Raw genomic sequence first — 20,154 nt, 5'->3', positions numbered from 1 at the left:
CATCAAGGCAATAAAACTCAATCGTTGGGCTTTTTATTTAGATAACATGATTTATTCCATTTAAATATTCATTTATATACTTATCTCCGTCAATATGTAGTAATGCATAAATACAATAAAAATAATATATGTATGTATACGAGGCATTTTCTCAATTCCGAATTCATTTGCATTGCATAAACACTTTTTCATAGCATACTTTTTGGGGCAAGCTCTGAACTCAAATGCTTTCTGCATACAAGATGAATTCGCATTGACTTTGCTCTCCACATTTCACATGTATATATATTATATATGTATATAGTTATATATATAGTATATTATTTAAATAACACTCTCGATATATATATGTATGTATGTAGAAGTTATTTATGTAAGCATATGGCATATATGTAAGTATGAGGTTGGCACAATAAATTTGTCATTTTAGGTACTCGGAGTACGTATCGAGGTTCAAGCTCGGTAAATTCTGCAACCATCAACTATAATTTCCAGTACAAATACTTTAAAAGTCATTTCTAGAAAAAAAAAAAAAAAATTGGGCAACTATAACTATTAACGGACTACACTGAAAAAAACAGATAAAGTTCTAAAATCAAGAACATTCGTCTTAAAAATTATGTTCTTAAAATCCATGAAATCATGATGAGTTTAAGACCAAAATCTTGATTTTAGAACTTGTTCTTTTTCTATTGTAAAACTAGAAAATCAACTTGTAATAGACATTGAGTAGAGACAATTAACAATCTTTGGTTTTCTCTTGTTGGGTTTTCTCATATATTGATATGCCAGCGGAGTTGAACTTTATAACATTATTACCATATATGATTATATATATTTTTGCATTTTGTTTTTCATTCTTGGAACTTTACTTTAAAAGTTGTCTTGATTAGAATTCTGCAGTTTGTTTATTGGACGCTTCACCGGACAGCAAATTTTTTAGATTGCTTGGTACACAGAGAGAAAAAAAAATCTAGATTGAAAAGTGGATTTAAAATACTTTATGTAAGATTGAAATCTTGATTCAAGAATGTTTTATTCTAGATTGAAAAGATTGCAAATCTTGATTTAAGAACTTTTCAATTTTGAAAAATCGTGAAACAGCATTTTTAAGTTGAAAACAAAATCCTAAAACAAGATTTTGTTAATCAATAAACGTTTTGAGTTTAAGAAAATCTTCTTTTCAGATCGAAATGATATCAAATTTAAGAATTTTGTTCTCATTAAACCTGTTTTATTGTTTGTTTTATTTTCAACAATTAAAAGTTTAGAACGTTTGATGTTGTTTCAAGATTTTGCCTTCTTGGTTCAATTTTGAGTTTGTTGCATTCTTTAAACAAGATTATAATTTTGACTATTTGGGCAATTTAGATTTTTTTTGTAGAATATCGATCTTGATTTAAAAGTAAACATTCTTGATTCAAGACTTTACTCTTGTTTCTAGCACGTTTTTTCTTTCGGTGTAGTTTGTTTTTGAATCCATCATTAAGGAGTTTTATACTCTGTTCATATCAGGTGCTGCATTTGTTAAAGAAAAAAAGATGGTGCTGATTGTATGCATAATAAAAAAAGTGTCTCTTTAAATTGTTGCTGTTTTCCTTATAGACTTCCTCACTTGATCTTTTGCCTTTGCAAAGCATCGTAGAGTACTTTTGTTTTCTTTCTACAGTTTTCACTTCGATGGCCTTTTAAAAACGCAGCTGCGTCATATCGATTGCCTGTATGCGATGTTGATGGCGACTCGGCTTAGACGCCCAGCTCGCGACTGGGCGTGGTTGTTGCCAATTGTCCAGTATTACTCCCAGCAGGCGGAGGCGCCACCAAGCTGGGCATCCATTTGTTGAGAAGCGTGCGTATGGCGAATGTCACATCGTGGTTGGCAAAGCAGAACAGAAAGGACACCACAAATCCCTGGAGACTGACAAGAACCACAGATAGCAGCTGATAGAAGCGATCCAATTGGGTGCCAGCATCGGGTCGATATGGCAGCAGAAAGTGTTGCAGACCAAACAATGGCACCAATATGATTGTTGCACGTACCGCTTTCCTTATCGCCAACGGCGCCGGTTGCGCCGACTGTGGATGCAATTTACGGACAATCACACGCAGCACGTTGATAAGGAAGACTGTCAAATGGAAATGGAAAAGGAATGACATGGATTGGATTATGTTATGATGTTGTGGTGACTCTTCATCGACTTAAACTTTCTGTTCTCTTCACTTACTGAAGCTGGCGAGGAGCGAGAGAGTGATGGGCACCGAAAAGATCCACAAGTAGAGACTGTCGTTGATCCAGCAACTGGTAATTAAAGTTTATGATAGTCACATTCAAACTTATGTCAGCTTAATGCTTAATTATTGTTCAAATATACCAAATTAATACTAAAAGTATAACAAATTTGCAAACAATAATTCAAAGTAACCATGCTAATTTAGTAATGTTAGTGACAAATATTTTACTTTTGCAAGTTTCACTTATTTAAAGTTAAAATTGAAACAAAACTTGATCTGCGTGCAAGTTTAAGAAATGCTGTCAAAAAAAAGTATATCTATATCTCTTATAGTCTATGATTTAGAGGTGTTCACACGGACAGACAGACAGACGGACAAACGGACATATATATCGTTTCGACTGTTATACTTTATGGGGTGGGATGAGAATCCTTCTGCCTGTAGACGCAAAGTTATAAGTTAATAGAAACGCTATCCTCAAATTGTATAATTTAACAATTATAGTTTTTAATTATAATAATGATAGTTAACTAATATACAAAAAGTATTTCAATTAAATAATATAAGTAGAAACATCAATACTCTTAGAAAGATTTAAAGTGTATACCACTATTTAAAGCAAACAAAAAACATATTTAAACTGAAACAGTAATAAAAGCATTATAAATTATAGCAATAATATTTAACAACCTTTTCAAGTTGCTTAGAGTACAGCTTGAAAAGCGTTTTATATTCAAATATTTTTGAAATATATTTCAAGTTATCTAAACTTGAAATAAAAAGAGGAGTACAAAGTATTTTAATAGGAATCACCTACATGTTTGAAATATGTATCAAATAATAATAATAATAAATAAAGCAATTTGTATCAATAAAAGTTAATTGAACATATAATAATTTGTCATTTAAATAATTGCAATAATCTACATATTTGTATTTTCCAAGTTAAATAAAGTTCGCATTGAATGAATATCACAAAAATATTTCAATTCAATATTCTCAACAATGTTGTCAAGTTAAGTTTGAAGCAACAACAACAAAAAAGCGCGTAATTTAATACAGCAAAAATAATAGCTGAATTTTGAATTTGAATATTAATTTGAGACAAGTTTTAATTGCACTCACTGTTGATTGTCGTTGGCGCTAAAGTGACGAGCGATGCCATAAGGAATGACAAAGAGCAAGGGAGACAACCAGCTGAGTATCTTGAACCAACGCATCACAATTGTATCTTTGACAAAGACCTGCAACAAGAAAGTTACAAAGAAGATGGAGGCCAGCAAAAATAAGAACAACAAAGACAGATGAATGATAAGTGATAAATTATGAGAGAGAGAAAGGCAGCATTTGGCATTTTGAATATGAATTTGATGCGAAACATAAAAGATGTACAAATTATGTGGAGAAGCACAAAAAGTTAGACGAAGCTGAAATATAAATTTCAAGTTGTGTGTGGCAAGTTGCAGCTGCAGTTGCAGCTTGCTTGTGACAAGTAAATCTAATCAGATATTCACAGCAGTTGTTCATGAAGTATGCAAACTTTCACAGCAATTACACCGATTTGCATGTGAATGTGAATGCGAAGTGCTTGAAGCGCAGTAACATATAACAGGAGACACACACACATTTAAGAGTCACATTCACACACACACACAGACAGAGACAGAGACACATACCACAACGAGCACCAAGTGGAGATGCAAACCCTCGCAGAACATCCAGAAATAGTTGACCAGCATAAAGTAGTGAACGACCAAGTGAAGAGCAATGCACCAGGGCTGCAAAAGAGCACACAACAACAACATAGATACATTATGAATGAACGCACATTTGTGAGTGTGATCGACCGCAAGATACCGCGCAGCTAATAAAAATATTTCAAAAATGCAGACGTACTTATTAAAAAATATATAAATTAACAGAAGTTTTAGAACATCTTATTATTTACTATTGAACAATATAATTACAAAAAAATAATTATATAAATGAACAGCATTTTTTATAAGATTTTATTATTTATTATTTAACGACTATGATTATTTGACTTTCAATTTATTAGAAACCTATATTTACAGATTTCTTTATTGTTATTTTTTTTATATTTTTAAGTTTATTCGAATTTTTTTTTAGAAATTTTGATTTTGTTATAATGTATTAAATCAATTCTACTGTATTTTAAAATATGGCTTAGTTATTTTTATAAAAAAAAAGAAAAACATAATAAAATAACATAAGAACCTATTTTTTGTATGCATTTTTACATTTTATTACTTTTTTCATTACATTAAATTTTATATTTATTTTGTATTGCATTGAATTGATCTTAAATAACAAATTTGCTAACTGTTTCTTTTTTAGAGTTATGTACTAATTTTTTATTAGCTTTTTATTATTTTAAATTGTATATTTTTGAAGATAAAAAATACATATAATAAACTTATTGAATTGAACTGTATTTTAATGTCAAAACTTTGCAAACTGTTTATTCTTTTTATAATATTAGTTTTTAATTAAAGAATTGTTGTTTTCTTTTAATTTCGAACTTATAAACTTATTATAGTTTTATATATAGATTCGTTTTGATATTTTTATAATTAATTTTAAGACAATTTAGCTGTTGTTCATCCTGTTTATTTGTAAGCAAAACACTTTTAACTTTCAAAATCGGTCAGCTCTAGCTTTCAAAAGTTTTCAGGCAGACAGACGGACAGACAGACGGACGACTGCGAAAGTTAAACATGACATTATTGATTGGTAAGCAACAAAATAAACTTTGCATATCCTTTCGACTTTCCGATTAATAACACAATTGTTATACCCTGGGCTATAGTAAAAGTGACAATTGAGAGTGGCATTGAGTGTGAAGGACTTACGGGATTCTCGGCAATGCGTTCGTAGTGCTCGACAACGAGACGATACCACAATATCCAGGCGATGCAAGTGCAGGCGAGGGAGGCAAAGAGATGCACATGGATGCGGATGCGAGTGCAGCGCAAGGATCTGTTGGATAAAACAAAGCGAATCATCATACTCAACTGCCAAACACGTATACAGTATACAGAGAGAATAAAATCTAGATGGAAACAAGTAAGAAAGTTACAGTCGAGTGTGCTCGACTGTGAGATACCCGCTACCCATTTTTAATAAAGGCGAAATATTGCGGTATTATTTTCAAAATAGACCGAAAATACTAAAAAATACTAAAAATATATCAAATGGTATGTTTGGTATATCGATATAGTACACCATTCAAAATATACCAAAGACGGCACAATATACCAGATTGTCACCCAAAGCAACTAAGAGCCCTAGTAAGTAGGCGTTTTTGCCCATAGAAAAGTATTTCTTTAATAACTTTTATCTGATCGCAAGCAAATTTTCAGGAATCATAACTACTATAGTAATTATTGTATATACCAAAATTCGCAGCTTTAGCTTTAAAATTACGCTTGTTATTCGATTTTTTTGATTTGCGGGGGCGGAAGTGGGAGTGGCAAAAATTTGAAACAAACTTGATCGGCGTGCAAACATAACAAATGCTGTCGAAAAAAATTATAGCTCTATCTCTTATAGTCTCTGAGATCTAGGTGTTCATACGGACAGACGGACAGACAGACAGACGGACAAGGCTACATCGTCTCGGCTGTTGACGCTGATCAAGAATATATATACTTGATAGGGTCGGAGATGCCTCCTTCTACCTGTTACATACATTTCCTGCCGGCACAAAGTTATAATACCCTTCTACCCTATGGGTAGCGAGTATAAAAATCTTGATTTAAGATTTTTTTCGATCTTGAAAAGAACAATATTGAATCAAAGATTTTTCGCGTGAAATAATCATTAATCAAGATTTTGTTGCTATATTTGCATTTTAATATGAAAAACATCTTATTTTCAGATTAAAATCATGAATCAAGATTGTTTTATTGTGCATTAAAAAAAGATTGCCAATCTTGATTGACGAACTTTGTAATTTTCAAATATCTTGATGATTTGTACATTGTAAAATTCTTAAAAGAAGCTTTTGTTAATCAATAATTGTTTTCAGTTTAAGAAAATCTTCTTTTCAGATCGAAATGATTCTAAATTCAAGAATTTTGTTCTCGTTGTACTTTAAACCTGTTTTTAATTTTTGTTTTATTTTAAACAATCAACATTTTATTAGGTTTGATCTCGATTTAAGATTTTGCCTTCTTGATTCAATTTTAAGATTTTTCCATTCTTGAAACAAGATTTGAATCTTGAATTTCATGATTGAATAATCGAAATTTTTTGCAGATTTTCGATCTTGATTTAAGACTTTACGATTTCATCATTGAGCACGTTTTTTTTTTTTCCAATGTATGCATACTTTACGTACTTAAAGCCCAAGAATATGATGATCGATATGAGCAAAGCCAGCAAGGAGAGCGCATAACCCTTCACATACAATTCGTTGACGAATTGGCGAAACTGTAAATCGAATCGTATAGAATAGAATATGAATTGCGAATTGCGAATGAATCGTTATCGTTTTGCTTATTTTATGTGCGTGTCTCACCTCCATGTCCTCGTAGTCGACACAGTTGGTGTAGTTCGACCAGATTTGATTGCTCTCTGGATGACGATACCACGAGCCATTCTCCAAGCAACTGCAAATAGTTGATGATGTAATGCAAAAATTGTGTGGTTAATCAACTTATTAAGTGGTTCATTCATTCGCTTATTATTCATTCATTCATTCATACATTCATACATTCATATTGAGCATTAAGAGACGAAATTTGATTACATTTAAACAGTCGAAGAGGTTAACAACACTTGTATCATAAACAAAATTGCCATGAAATTATAATTACTTATTACTAAGTTTTAGTTTGCAATTCAGCAAACAGTATTAAAAGCCAGTCAAATTAAATATGCTGAGGGTTATTATTGTTATTTTGAAAATTATTGTTGTCTATTACTTATTCAGCTGAAGAATATTTTAAAGACTTGTAAAAAAGCGAAGTCAAAGCTTTAAAGCTAATTAAATGAAATATACGTTCAAGGTTCAATAACTCAGTTCGCTATACAGAATTTAAAAGTACAAAATGATTATTGATTACAACTAAAATATTTACAACTTAGCAGTAGAATATTTTGAAGGCTGCAGCATATAAAAAAGTGCTTATCAAAAGCAAAATTAACTTTGCTTTAGCTTAAGGCTATTCAAATGATTTGTTTTGAGTAGTTTCCCTAAAATCTGAGTTAAGTGCTTAATGACAAATAAAATGTTGCAAAACTATTATTAGTTTTACTTAAAAGTAAAATCTTTTAATTTGAGCAAAGAAACTTCTTTAAAGTCGTACGATATAAAAATTGAATACAATTCGCTGCTTTAAATTATTAACTAAAACTTGGCATATATGTTAAACTAAAACCAAATCAATATGAATATCATTTTTTTTACTTCTGGTTTAGCATATCTTTTTTTGTTTTTAAACTAAAACAAATTTAATTTCACAAGTATAAAAACTAATACTTAATGATTATGATTTAAGTTTAAAAACTTAGCTGAAACTTGGCATAAAAATATGTGCAAAAGTTAAACGTAATGTTGAATACAATTTGCAGGTATGTTAAATACACTGAGAGAAAAAAATTTCGATTCAAAAGTAAATCTTGAAGCAAGAACTTTTCGATCTTAAAAAAAAAAATCTTGAAACAATCTTGAAATAAGTTTTTCAGGTTTACAAAATCTTTGATAAAGATTTTAAAGCTAAATTTTGCATTTTAAGATTCAAAACATCTGATTTGAAACCAAAAATTTTGATTTAAGAAAGTTTTATTTTTAGATTGAAAAGAAGATTGCAAATGTTGATTTAAGAACTTTTTGAAGTTAAAGAAATGAATTTTGTTCTTGTTTCATCAAATGTTAAAATTGATTTTTTTCCCATTTTTGAAGCAAGATAATAATCTTGAATTTTAAGATTGAACAATCTAGTATTTATTTTTTTAAATTGCAATTTTGATTTAAGAATGAACCTTCTTGGTTTACCATAATTTTAACATCATGTACACCTTTAATTTTTTTCTGTGCACTTTCCCTATTTATTTGTGCAGAAACCGAACCGATTTTTTTTGTGTTATTGTTGTTATTATTGAACTCACGTTTTGTGGGCCAAAAACTTGGTATTGAATCCCTCAACGAAGTCGGGACAAAATTGACTCAATACGGTGCCAGCTGGTGTGCGTGGCCAGCAGAGATAGCCATCAAAGTTGACGGGACAATAGAGGCGTTCGGTTTCGCTATTGTTGATGTTGATGTTGTTATTCGCATAGTTGTTGTTGGGGATTGAATGCTGATTTGTTGCCATTGTTGCGGTTTGTATCGTGGCATAAAGCTCACTCATGCTCGCCGACTGCTCATCGACATTCTGCATATCAATCGTGCCCTCATTGAGCATCGCCTGCTCCAAGTAGCGTGGCGCATGTGGCTGCAGCTCCCCATCATCGGACTCATCATTGGAGTCTGCAAAGAGAACAGAATGATGTGTGTGTGTGTGTGTGTGGGGATTGATTGGTGGGTGCTAACCTGTTGATGTCTGGTCTGTTGACGTCTCATTCTGATAGCGATAGACACACTCGGCATACAAATGCCGCAGAAATGTGCGTAGATTATCCTGCGGCTGTGCTGACATCCTCGCATCCAGACTTGTCGAGTTCAGTGCTGAAAACAGAGCGAAACTGAGCTGCGTGCTTGACTCTAGATAACTTAGTTATGCCCCTCGCAAGTCAAAGAGTTGTTGCTTTGCTCTCCGTTGAAATGTATTTGTCTATTTGTTTATACCCGCTAGCCATAAGATTAATTTAGTATATTTTGAACTCCATAGTATATTTCGAATGTATGTTAGTATATTATACCCGGTAACCATAAGGTTAATCTAGTATATTTTGAACTCTATGGTATATTTCGAATGTTTGTTAGTATATTATACCCGGTAACCATAAGGTTAATCTAGTATATTTTGAACTCTGAATGTATGTTAGTATATTCCGAATGTAGTACTTTATCGATATACTAAATATAAACATTAGTATATTCAAGAATTTTTTCGAAAGTGGTTCCTCATCGATATACCACATATAGTATTTAATGTATTTTTGCGGTATATTTATGGGTAGCTTAGGGCAGAAAGGTATTAAGTATTAGTGCTGGTAGAAAGTATATCGATATACCTAAAATAGCCTTCGGTATATTTAAGTATTTTTGTGGTATATTTATGGTATATTTTTAAAATATAATTAACACGTTTATACCCATAAGGTAGAAAGCAAAATAGTATTATAATAAAAATATACCACAAAATATACCGAAAAATACTACTAAAATATACTAAATGTAACCATCATCGATATACCAGATATATTATTTAATGTATTTTAGTATTTTTGCGGTATATTTTGAACTCTATGGTATATTTCGAATGCATGTTAGTATATTCCGAATGTAGTACTTTATCGATATACTAAATTGTATAACCATTAGTACATTCTAGAATTCTTTTCGAAAGTAGTTTCTCATCGATATACCACATATGGTATTTAATGTATTTTAGTATTTTTGCGGTATATTTATGGGTAGCTTAGGGTCGAAAGGTATTAAGTATTAGTGCCGGTAGAAAGTACTATATCGATATACCAAAAATAGCCTTCGGTATATTTAAGTATTTTTATGGTATATTTATGGTATGTTTTTAAAATTAACAGTTAGTTAACACGTTAATACCCATAAGGTAGAAAGTAAAATAGTGCGGTATTATATAAAAATATACCACATAATATACCGACAAAATACTACTAAAATACTGAAGATCAGATTTGGTATATAGACGAGGTATTTTATTCGAAAGTACTTCATAGATATACTAAATATTACCGTTGGTATATTTTTGAATTTTTGCGGTATATAAATTCGGAATATTTTAAAATGAATGCCACACGGTTTTGCTTTACTTTAAATGGGTACCGGGTGTCTCACAGTCGAGCACACTCTATTGTAGGTTTCTTACTTGTTATAAGAATCAGATCCATTTTTTTAATTACAGATTTTCGTTCTCTCGATGCACATTTTAGAATATATTGTAGTAAAACTCTTAGCAGTAGGACCAAATCTTGATTTCAGAACTTTCCTGCAATGTTCACTTCGAAGCTTAAACAGTTGAAATTTTAATTCAAATATATATATTATAAATTCGTCTTCGCTCTCTTAATGCAATTTTAAGATTTCAATTCTTAGTATCAAGAAGAAGAAGGAAATCTTGATTTCACAAATTCAGAGCTTGTGTTCCACCCACATTACAAATCCCACAAAGCGACAACATAATTATCCGCATTCATATTCATATTCGTAATCGGATTCGCAGTGAAGCGTTTGCTAGTTGTGGTTTATTTAGCGTTTGCAATTAATTTGCAGTCTGTAGCGAACCTTAACGCACTCAGCTCACATGTCTGCTGTTGGCCATGGCCAACAAAGGTTGGCAATCTGTTGACCTGGGGATATTCGAGAGCAACAGAGAGAGAGAGAGAGAGAGAGAGTGCATCATCTGCATACGAAACTGATGTGTGTGGATAGCGTTGACAACAGATGGCAATAAATCAGTTTATTGTCTAATTAATGAGCGTTCATTGCAGGCGTTTGCCGTTGGGTATTCGACTTGTAATTAAATTGCAGCAGCCACTGTAACAGCGGCGGCTTAAATGCACAACAGCGCTCCTGTTTTCTGTTTTCTGTTTCCTGCCATCGATCGAGACACACACACACACACCTACACACTCGACACACATGCTTGACTGAGCTGCTGCACAAGTTTCTTGTCTAACTTTGTTATATTTTTAATCAAAACTCATTTCGCTTGATTGAGTTTTAACACTAACAATATCTCTCTCACTCTCTCTCTCTCTCTCGCTTGCTGAGCCAATTTGGTTAATGCAAAAACACAGAAAAAAAAAAACGAAGAAATATGGCAACGAAATGGGAAAGCGAGCTGCAAGTCAGAGGCAACGTGACGTATGCTTAATTTATATTTTACCCGCTGTCAGATAGTTTGGGCATCATAGTTACCAAAAATAAAAACGCAAGCCCAGCATAAAAAAAGCAATGTTAAAAATACATGAGCTTACACGTATGCTACTTTTTTGGCATACCCTGTAGTCGAAAGCATAAGCGGGTATATATAATATACCAAAATATTATTATGAAGTAATGAAATAATAATTGATGTCTACTGACTTTATTGTTGTAGTCTGGAATTTAGTTCTAAGCTGCAATTATAATAAATAAATAAAAATAAAAGAAAACATATATATATATATATATATATATGATGCAATGAGAGTATTTTAATATACCAAATATGCCAATATATATGAGCTAGTATTTTGTAAGCCTCAAGGTTAAGTTGCTTTGATTTTATTATTGTAAAAAAATAAAAAAGATTTAGTAAAATAAAAGAATAGAAGCAAAACAGTGCGGCATTAACTTTAAAATATACCAAATTAATATACCACAAAAATACTAAAAGTATACCAAAGATTATAATTATATTGATATAGAACTACATTCAAAATAGATTTATAAACATTTCGAACATTTGATTTTAAGTAATTCAGCAGCGAAATTAATGTGAGTTAGTAACAAAATTTCAAAACTTCTTCTAAAAAAAAAACAGGGTATAATAGATTACAAACTAATTGCCTTCACTCCCATTTCCTGTAGTCGAAAATCGAGAGCAGAACTTTGAGCGAAAAAGTTGATAATCGCATCAAGTGTTTTTGGTAAATTTAGCAACTATGTTATGTTATAATCGCCTCTCTATGGAGATGTTTGGCATTAAAGCAGAAATTGGCTTTATAAATTAAATCGAAAATTTATGCAAAACAATTTCGAGTTTGAGTTGCAGATGTTGCCCAACGCGAGTAATTGCAAACCAACACAATAAATTACAAAAGAATCGCTTGCTTAGAAATTCACTTTAATTGAAAAGAGACAATTGCAGTTGTGAAAGTCTAATGAATGCGAAGTGAGAAGTGCAACAGGCAACTTAAGAAGTGCATAATTCACTTAGAAAGCCTTTTGTCGATGGCTTGAAGAAGTATGTGTGTATCTGTGTGTGGCCAGCTGCTTGGCAATTAGTTGGCCCATCAGTTGTCAGGGCGCAGCATTTTGTTATTAGTTGCATACAATTAATGTGCGCTAATTCAATTCACTCACATTACGCATACGTCACGTGCAACGCACAGTCACGTTCCACTTCCCCTCTCTCTCTCCCGCTCTGTCTCTCTCTTTCTTGCTTTAGTGCGCTATTGAAATCCCATATTATCCTTGCATACAACCCCCGAGGAGCATTAGCTTTGACCAGCTGTTGTGAACCTCTTTTCTCGCTCTCTCTCTCTCTCTCTCTCTCTCTCTCTGGCTGTGGAAACTAAAGCTAAAGCCAAAGCCAACTGTTGTAATTGCCATGTAGACAGTTTAAGCTACGCCCAACAACATGAAATACAAAACTTTATTGCTCTCTTATTATTACTATTTCTTTTTTTTTTCCCCCCCTTCGCTTTATGGTAGCAGTATTTTGAGCTTTGCATAGTTATAATAGCGCTCTGATTGCAGCTTTAGGGCTGCGAAATTTGCATGAAACTGCAAACGGGTTGCGTATTTATTTCCCTTTTTATACCCGCTACTCATAGGGTAGAAGGGTATTATAACTTTGATCAGCGTCAACAGCCAAGACGATATAGCCATGTCCGTCTGTCCGTCTGTCCGTCTATCCGTATGAAGCACTGGGTCTCATAGACTATAAGAGATAGAGCTATAATTTTTTTTTCGACAGCATTTGTTATGTTTGCACGCAGATCAAGTTTGTTTCAAATTTTTGCCACGCCCACTTCCGCCCCCGCAAATTAAAAAAAATCGAATAACAAGCGTAATTTTTAAGCTAGAGTTGCGAACTTTGGTATATACAATAATTGTTGTAGTAGTCATGATTCCTGAAAACTTGGTTGCGATCAGATAATAATTGTCAAAGTTATTAAAGAAATACTTTTGTATGGGCAAAAACGCTTACTTACTGGGGGTCTTAGTTGCTTTGGCTGACAATCTGGTATATTGTGCCGTCTAAGGTATATTTTGAATGAGGTACTATATCAACATACCAAATATATCATTTGGTATATTTTTAGTATTTTTTGCAGTATTTTCGGTATATTTTGAAAATGATACCGCAATATTTTGCCTTTATTAAAAATGGGTAGCGGGTATCTCACAGTCGAGCACACTCGACTGTAACTTTCTTACTTGTTTTTGTTTTGTTTTTGACACTGGAATAGCCCAAAAGAGAATGCATGCACAGATATTGGTAGCTAAAATCAACACAAATATGTTACACAAAGGGCTTGATATGCAATTAAAATGGGCATCAACAGCATGATTTCAGTTTGGTTACAGAAATTAAAGTGTTTATTGTAAAATGATTGGATTGGAGGGGCAAAAAATTCAAAATGGATTTATGAACTTAATCGAATTAAGCTGCAAAAATAATTGCAAAAATATTATTAAAATTTAAAACAACTTCACTTGTAATAATACTAATTTTCTCAGTATTTTTATATAGTATATTATATTTGGTATTTTTAGTTGGTAGTTTTAAGTAATTTAAAATGTAAAATATGTTTGTAATTTGAAACAAAGTTACTTGTAATGTTTATTTGCCTCTTTTATGATGAGTTTCTTAGTATTATTATATACTGTGTATTTTGAGTATTTTTAAGTTAATTCAAAAGTTATTGCAATTGAAAATAAGTTAACTTTGCTTAGTATGGTAGATTTTATAGCATACTAAGTACTTTTAAGTAATTAAAAATGTCTTTTTGTTTTTAATAAAATATTATTATAGTGTAAAACAATTGCCCTTATTAATTTGCTTACTATTCCTTTTAGAAATGTCTTAGTATTTTTTTTTTTAGTAATTTTCGCTATATAGTTTATGTAATATATATTTGAAAACTTAACAAGTAATTTCTATAGAAAGAAGGTTACATGACTGAAATAATTTTGTTATTACATTTAATCATTATAAAAGAAAGATGACGAAATTGTGATTGCTTTTCAAATTAACCCAGAGGACGACAATTCAAGAGTTTATGGCGTGCAAAAATAATAAATTACAAGCCGTGAGTAATTTGACTAGAAGTCAGGGATAAACCAATATTCACTCAAGCACAAAAAAAACCCAAAAAAAAAAAAAAAAAATATCATGAAGGAAATACCGAACGTAAATTGAAAAATCTGTTCGCCTGGAAGACAGCATGTTTTCCATCGTCGAAAAAATTGCATGCCATAAATATCGATGAACCAAAAAATATGGTGTCAAATAATGGAAAACATAATTAAAATCAGCTGTCCCATTGGCTGGTTCCTTACTTTTTGTTGTTGTTGTTGTTGATGTTGTTCAAGACGCGAAACAAAAACAAAACGTTGCGGTGCATAAATTAAATAGATATTGAAATTTATGTTTACAAAATGGAATGAAAAATTGCCGGCGGCAACACAAATGAATACGAAATCGAATACGAATTTTGGAATATGAGTGCGATGAATGAATGAATGTGAGAGCGAATGAATGAATGAATGAATGAATGCGAGTGTGAGTGCTGGAAATCGATATTATTGATAATGAAACGAGCAGAGAATAATTATATGTACACATGCTGAATACTCCAACTCGAGTATTCTTGATGAATTGTTACTGTTTGCACACACACACACACATACATACACACGCAGACAATGTACACACACTAATAATGGAAGAGGCGGAGGTGTAGTGTGGGGACTGTATGTATGTCGCCTAGTTAATGTCAATGCGGTTAATGATGCTGCCAGCGCAAGTAGCTTCGACAGCGGAAATCGAAACACACACACACATGCATACACACACACAACCAAACACACCCACACACATAGACACGGCAGTGAAATTGGCAACACGATTTGCTCATGCAACAATTTTCGTTGCTCTTTTTTTTGTGTTTTATTCATTTTTATACCAGCTACCCATTGGGGAAAAGAGCATTCTAACTTTGTGCCTCCAGGAAATGTGTGTAGCAGGCAGAAGGATTTATCTTATATACTTTTGATCAGCGTCAACAGCTGAGACGATAGTCATGTCCGTCTGTCCGTCCATATGAACGTCTAGATTAGAGGTGGAGAACTATCGATGGCACTATCGGGACTATCGATGGTTGGCCACTATCGACACGCTCTCGATAACGGCACGCACTCTCGATAGTGGTCAATCGCTATCGTCGGTAGTGGTCGATATTTTTTCAAATTTCTTTGTATACCCGCTCCCTCCGTAGAGTCGGAGAGGGTCTTCAGAAAAGCAGGACAAATCTTTATAGGCGTACAAAATTATTGGTTTGAATAAATATATAAATATCAGTTAAGGTAAACCCAAAAAAAAACTTATATTATTTGAATAATAATTATATATTATTTTTAGATAAAGATTGGAGAACCAATTTCATACTCTCATACCTTAAACAAATATGGATTATTTTAAAAAATGATTAAATTATTTTCTTTTACTGCACTATCGACAACTATCGACGATAGATTTTCCCTGCTATCGTCGATAGTCGATAGCTTATGGAAACTATCAATAACTATCGATGGCGCAGACTATCGATAGTTCTCCACCTCTAGTCTAGATCTCAGAGAAAAGTTCTCTAAATTTGGTTACGATCAGATACAAATTTAGAAGTTACTTAAGAAATTTTATAGTTTGCCTACTGCAGTGGGGTCTTGGCTGCTTTAGCTAACAGTCTGGTATATTTTGCACTCTATGGTATATTTGTACTCAATGGTATATTTGTAATTCATGGTATATTTTGTACTCTATGGTATATTTTGTACTCTATGGTATATTTAGACTAGAGCTAGCTAACAGTCTGGTATATTTTGCACTCTATTGTATATTTGAACTCAATGGTATATTTGTAAACCATGGTATATTTTGTTCTCTGTGGTATATTTTGTACTCTATGGTATATTTAGAATGTAGTACCATATCAATATATAACTCTATTTATGTATGCATATATGTTTTTTTTTGTATTTTGTTGGTAAATTTTTTGGTATATTTGTATAATATTGTTTTATGGCAAATATGTAGCAAGCACACTCGGCTGTTTTGTACTCTATGGTATATTTCGACTATCAATATACCAAATGTAACATTCGGTGTATGTATAGTATTTTTGCGGTATATTTTTTAGTATATTTTTGTAGAGTATGGTTTAATTACAAATGAGGAGCGAGTGTCTCTAAAGAATATTTTGATCGAAGTAATATATCAATATACCAAATATAGCACCTTGAGGAATAACGGTATTTTTGTGGTATATTTTTAGTATATTTGTACAATATGGTTTTTTTTTTTGTAAAAATGGGTAGCGGATATCTCACAGTCGATTACACTCGACTGTAGCTTTCTTACTTGTTTGTATTTTGTTGGTATATTTTTTGGTATATTTGTATAATACTGTTTTATGGCAAATATGTATCAAGCACACTCGACTTTTTTGTACTCTATGGTATATTTCGAATATCAATATACCAAATGTAACATTCGGTGAATGTATAGTATTTGTATATTTGCGGTATATTTTTAGTATATTTTTGTAGAGTATGGTTTAATTACAAGTGTCTCTAAAGTATATTTTGAACGAAGTAATATATCTATATACCAAATATAGCACTTTGAGGAAAAACGGTATTTTTGTGGTATATTTTTAGTATATTTGTGCAATATGTTTTTTTTTTTTGTAAAAATGGGTTGCGGATATCTGACAGTCGATTACACTCGACTGTAGCTTTCATACTAGTTTTTTTGCTTTGTTTTTTTTAAGCAATTATAATAATAAATGAGTTTGGCTATTGCAAATGTTGTCCACTCGATTTGCTTGTCGCTTGTATCTGTGTGTGTGTGTGTGTGTGTGTGTATTTCTATGGGTCACTCAATGCAATTATGTTTTTGCTCCATGTGTATGTGTGTGTGTGTGTGTTTGAGCACATTTTGCGGCTCATTGCCAGTGGGCAAGAGGAAGAGGAATAGGCAGAGCGATTGTGGACCACATCAGCCAGGCATCAGCCAGCACAATGGAGCTCTGAAAGCATTTTGCTACTGTCGCCCATAAATTGGTAAATTTTATGAAACATGGATGGAATTGTGGCTGCGACGGGCCTTTGATCCTTTCGTTTCGTTTGATGGCAAGCAACTTATATGAGTGCCGTTAGCATATAAACCTAAGACTGGAAAGAAAACAGAAACAGAAAAACAGAAAAAAGACGAAACAACGACAAATTGTAAGGGAAATTCATGCCGCTCCCCCGTTGACTTCGATAAGCTTCATTTAAATGGCTGCATAGTATAAAAAGTGATTTTGCATTTCATAAATTTTACGCAATTTATGATTGAAAAAGTCTAACAAACAGCAGAAACACAATTTCAAGCTTTCACTCATCAAAAGGAGCTCGATGTTTGCAGTCAAGTATTTTTTTTCTTATATCTAAGAAATTGTTTAAGTTTTCAACTCAAGCTCAATTTTTGCAGTCAAGTATTTTTTTCTTATATCTAAGAAATTGTTAAAGTTTTCAACTCATTTGGATAGATGATACTAAAGTATAAGTTATATATAATTACTTATTTTTTTTAAAAAAGTTAAATATAATTAAAATTGCCAGTCAAGGCTTTTGGCTTATTTCAGTATTTATATTAATTCCAATTGATAATTTGAAAACAAAATTAATAACACTTTGAAATTCGTTTCGTATTTGATGAATGTTCACTAACCTTAAAAAAAATTCAGTTCAGTTGTTACACTTAATTTATTAACTTTTTCATGTTTTAATGAATTTGTATTTTGCTATGTTTAGTTGCGGAAATAATCACACAATTTATATTTATTAAATTAATAAAATGCTTTTGCAGTTTGAAATATTTAAATTTCCTTCACAGCGGTTTTAATGATTTGAAAATTTGCATTTTATTTGCGCCTTATCACGACCGTATTCCATAGTACACAAAGTTCGTCACTTATCCGCCGGATTTGGCAGTTTGTTTTAGCTGATTACCTGCTAGTCTGGCACTTTTTTTTTTGCTCTCTACTTTTCTTTTTTTGTTTTACTTTTTGCCCAACTTGATGCTGGCATAATTTGCGGCTAATCAAAGTTAGTTGGTGAACAAATAAGAGCAAGAAACAAAAAAAAAAAAAAAAAAAAAACAAAACAATCGCGTAAATGAAGAACACAAATATTGTATTTTTTTTTGAGTTATGTTGTTTACACGATTCGCTCATCATTATCAAATTTTTTGGATTTAGCATTTCAAATAAAACAAATGATCTACACATCATTCACCGAGCACAAATAAACAACATCTTCAATCTTGCCAATGTCGACAATTAGTTATAACTAACTAAATCGAAATTCGGCTGATTAGAATTACTTACAAATTGAATTTGTTGTTCTTGCTGCCTGGCTGGAGTGTTTAATTAACGCTGATACCGAGATGCCGATGGCTGCTTAATATTTATTTATACAAAAATTTTCGAAAAATTTATCTGGCGCCAAAAACATATCACAAATCCCGCGATAATTCGACGACTGTTCGGCGGCAACGCGCGTTGGCAAATGAACCGAAATGATACAAAATACTTGTACTCGATGTCCATCACATCGCACATCGCAAATTCGCCAAGACCATCCACCCACCAAAAAACCACCCATCAAGTACTACCACTCTATGCACTATACTGTACTCTATTCTATATTATATATATAATATATATGTATAACTCAACTCTCAAGCTCTCATGTTCTATTGTTTTGCGAACTGTGCGAAAGTGTGGCAAAAACAGTTGTTCGACTGCTTTGTCGACTGCTTGAGACGACGCGCGTCTGTCTGTGTGTGGAACGTAAGTGGAATGCGTTTGAGTGTGCGAGTGGAACACAAGTAGCAACAAGTTGTACGCAAAATATGGGTTCAACATTGTAAATATGACACTGCACGGCGTCATTGTTGTGACTCACATTCGTATGTGTGTGTGTGTGTGTGTGTGTGTGTGTGTGCTTTACTCTGTGTTTGTGTTTCTATTGGTGTGGGTGCTGAGATGGTGTGGATGATTGCTTGCAACAGTGGCATGTATTTTTACAAGTATTTTCTCGCTGAATACCCTGTGTGTAACGCCACAAAATTGACCAGCTTAGTTGTAATTTCTCAACTACTTTTATTTGCTACTTTAATATTCATAAAAAGTTAAATTTTTATAAAATTGTTTAAGGCAATTTTGTTCCAAAATAAATACATTAATATATTGTCAAAATATTATTAAAATTTCACCCTAATTCGATTATTTTCTAAATTCGATTATTAGATTTAAATTAATGTTTTCACTCATTTTTATGTGTTGTATATGGTATATTTTGAATGTGAGAAAACATCAATATACCAAAAATATTAGTAAAGAGTATATTTTGAATATGACAGTATATAAATATACCAGATATACTAGAAGACAGTATATTTTGAATGTAACAGTATATAGTGTAGTGGTATATTGTGTAGTGTTTAGTATATTTGAAATATAACAGTGTGTATATACCAAATATTGCCTTTGGTATATTACACAGTTTTTATGTGTAGTATATTTTGAATGTAACACATATACCAAATATACAGTTTGGTATATTTCATTATTTTTTCGGCATATTCGTTTAGTATATTTTAAGAATCATACCGCATTGTTTCACTTTTATTAAATTTGTGTTTTCACTCATTTTTATGTGTAGTATATAGTATATTTTGAATGTGAGAGTACATAAATATACCAAAAATACTA

The 20,154-nt window shown here is 32.1% G+C and overlaps 1 protein-coding gene across 2 annotated transcripts in view; it reads right to left on the bottom strand.

Moving 5' to 3' along the window:
• Positions 1–1,461: 1,461 nt before the first annotated feature.
• Positions 1,462–20,154, bottom strand: part of LOC117578012 (calcitonin gene-related peptide type 1 receptor) — a 35,963-nt gene continuing 17,270 nt past the window's right edge. For both annotated transcript variants that reach the window (XM_034263110.2, XM_034263111.2), the window contains exons 2-10: positions 8,792–8,926; positions 8,368–8,728; positions 6,776–6,866; positions 6,596–6,687; positions 5,106–5,232; positions 3,909–4,010; positions 3,358–3,476; positions 2,226–2,299; positions 1,462–2,126 (exon numbers count right to left, since the gene is read on the bottom strand). In XM_034263110.2, the coding sequence (XP_034119001.1) occupies positions 1,747–2,126; positions 2,226–2,299; positions 3,358–3,476; positions 3,909–4,010; positions 5,106–5,232; positions 6,596–6,687; positions 6,776–6,866; positions 8,368–8,728; positions 8,792–8,897 (1,452 nt within the window). In that variant the 5' untranslated portion in view covers positions 8,898–8,926 and the 3' untranslated portion in view covers positions 1,462–1,746. The remainder of the gene's footprint in view (positions 2,127–2,225; positions 2,300–3,357; positions 3,477–3,908; positions 4,011–5,105; positions 5,233–6,595; positions 6,688–6,775; positions 6,867–8,367; positions 8,729–8,791; positions 8,927–20,154) is intronic.

Source organism: Drosophila albomicans, chromosome X (genome assembly GCF_009650485.2).
Source record: "Drosophila albomicans strain 15112-1751.03 chromosome X, ASM965048v2, whole genome shotgun sequence".
In the NCBI taxonomy this organism is placed as follows: Eukaryota; Metazoa; Arthropoda; class Insecta; order Diptera; family Drosophilidae; genus Drosophila; species Drosophila albomicans.
Note: the sequence above shows the minus strand (reverse complement) of the source record. Positions and strands in the feature narration are given on the sequence as shown.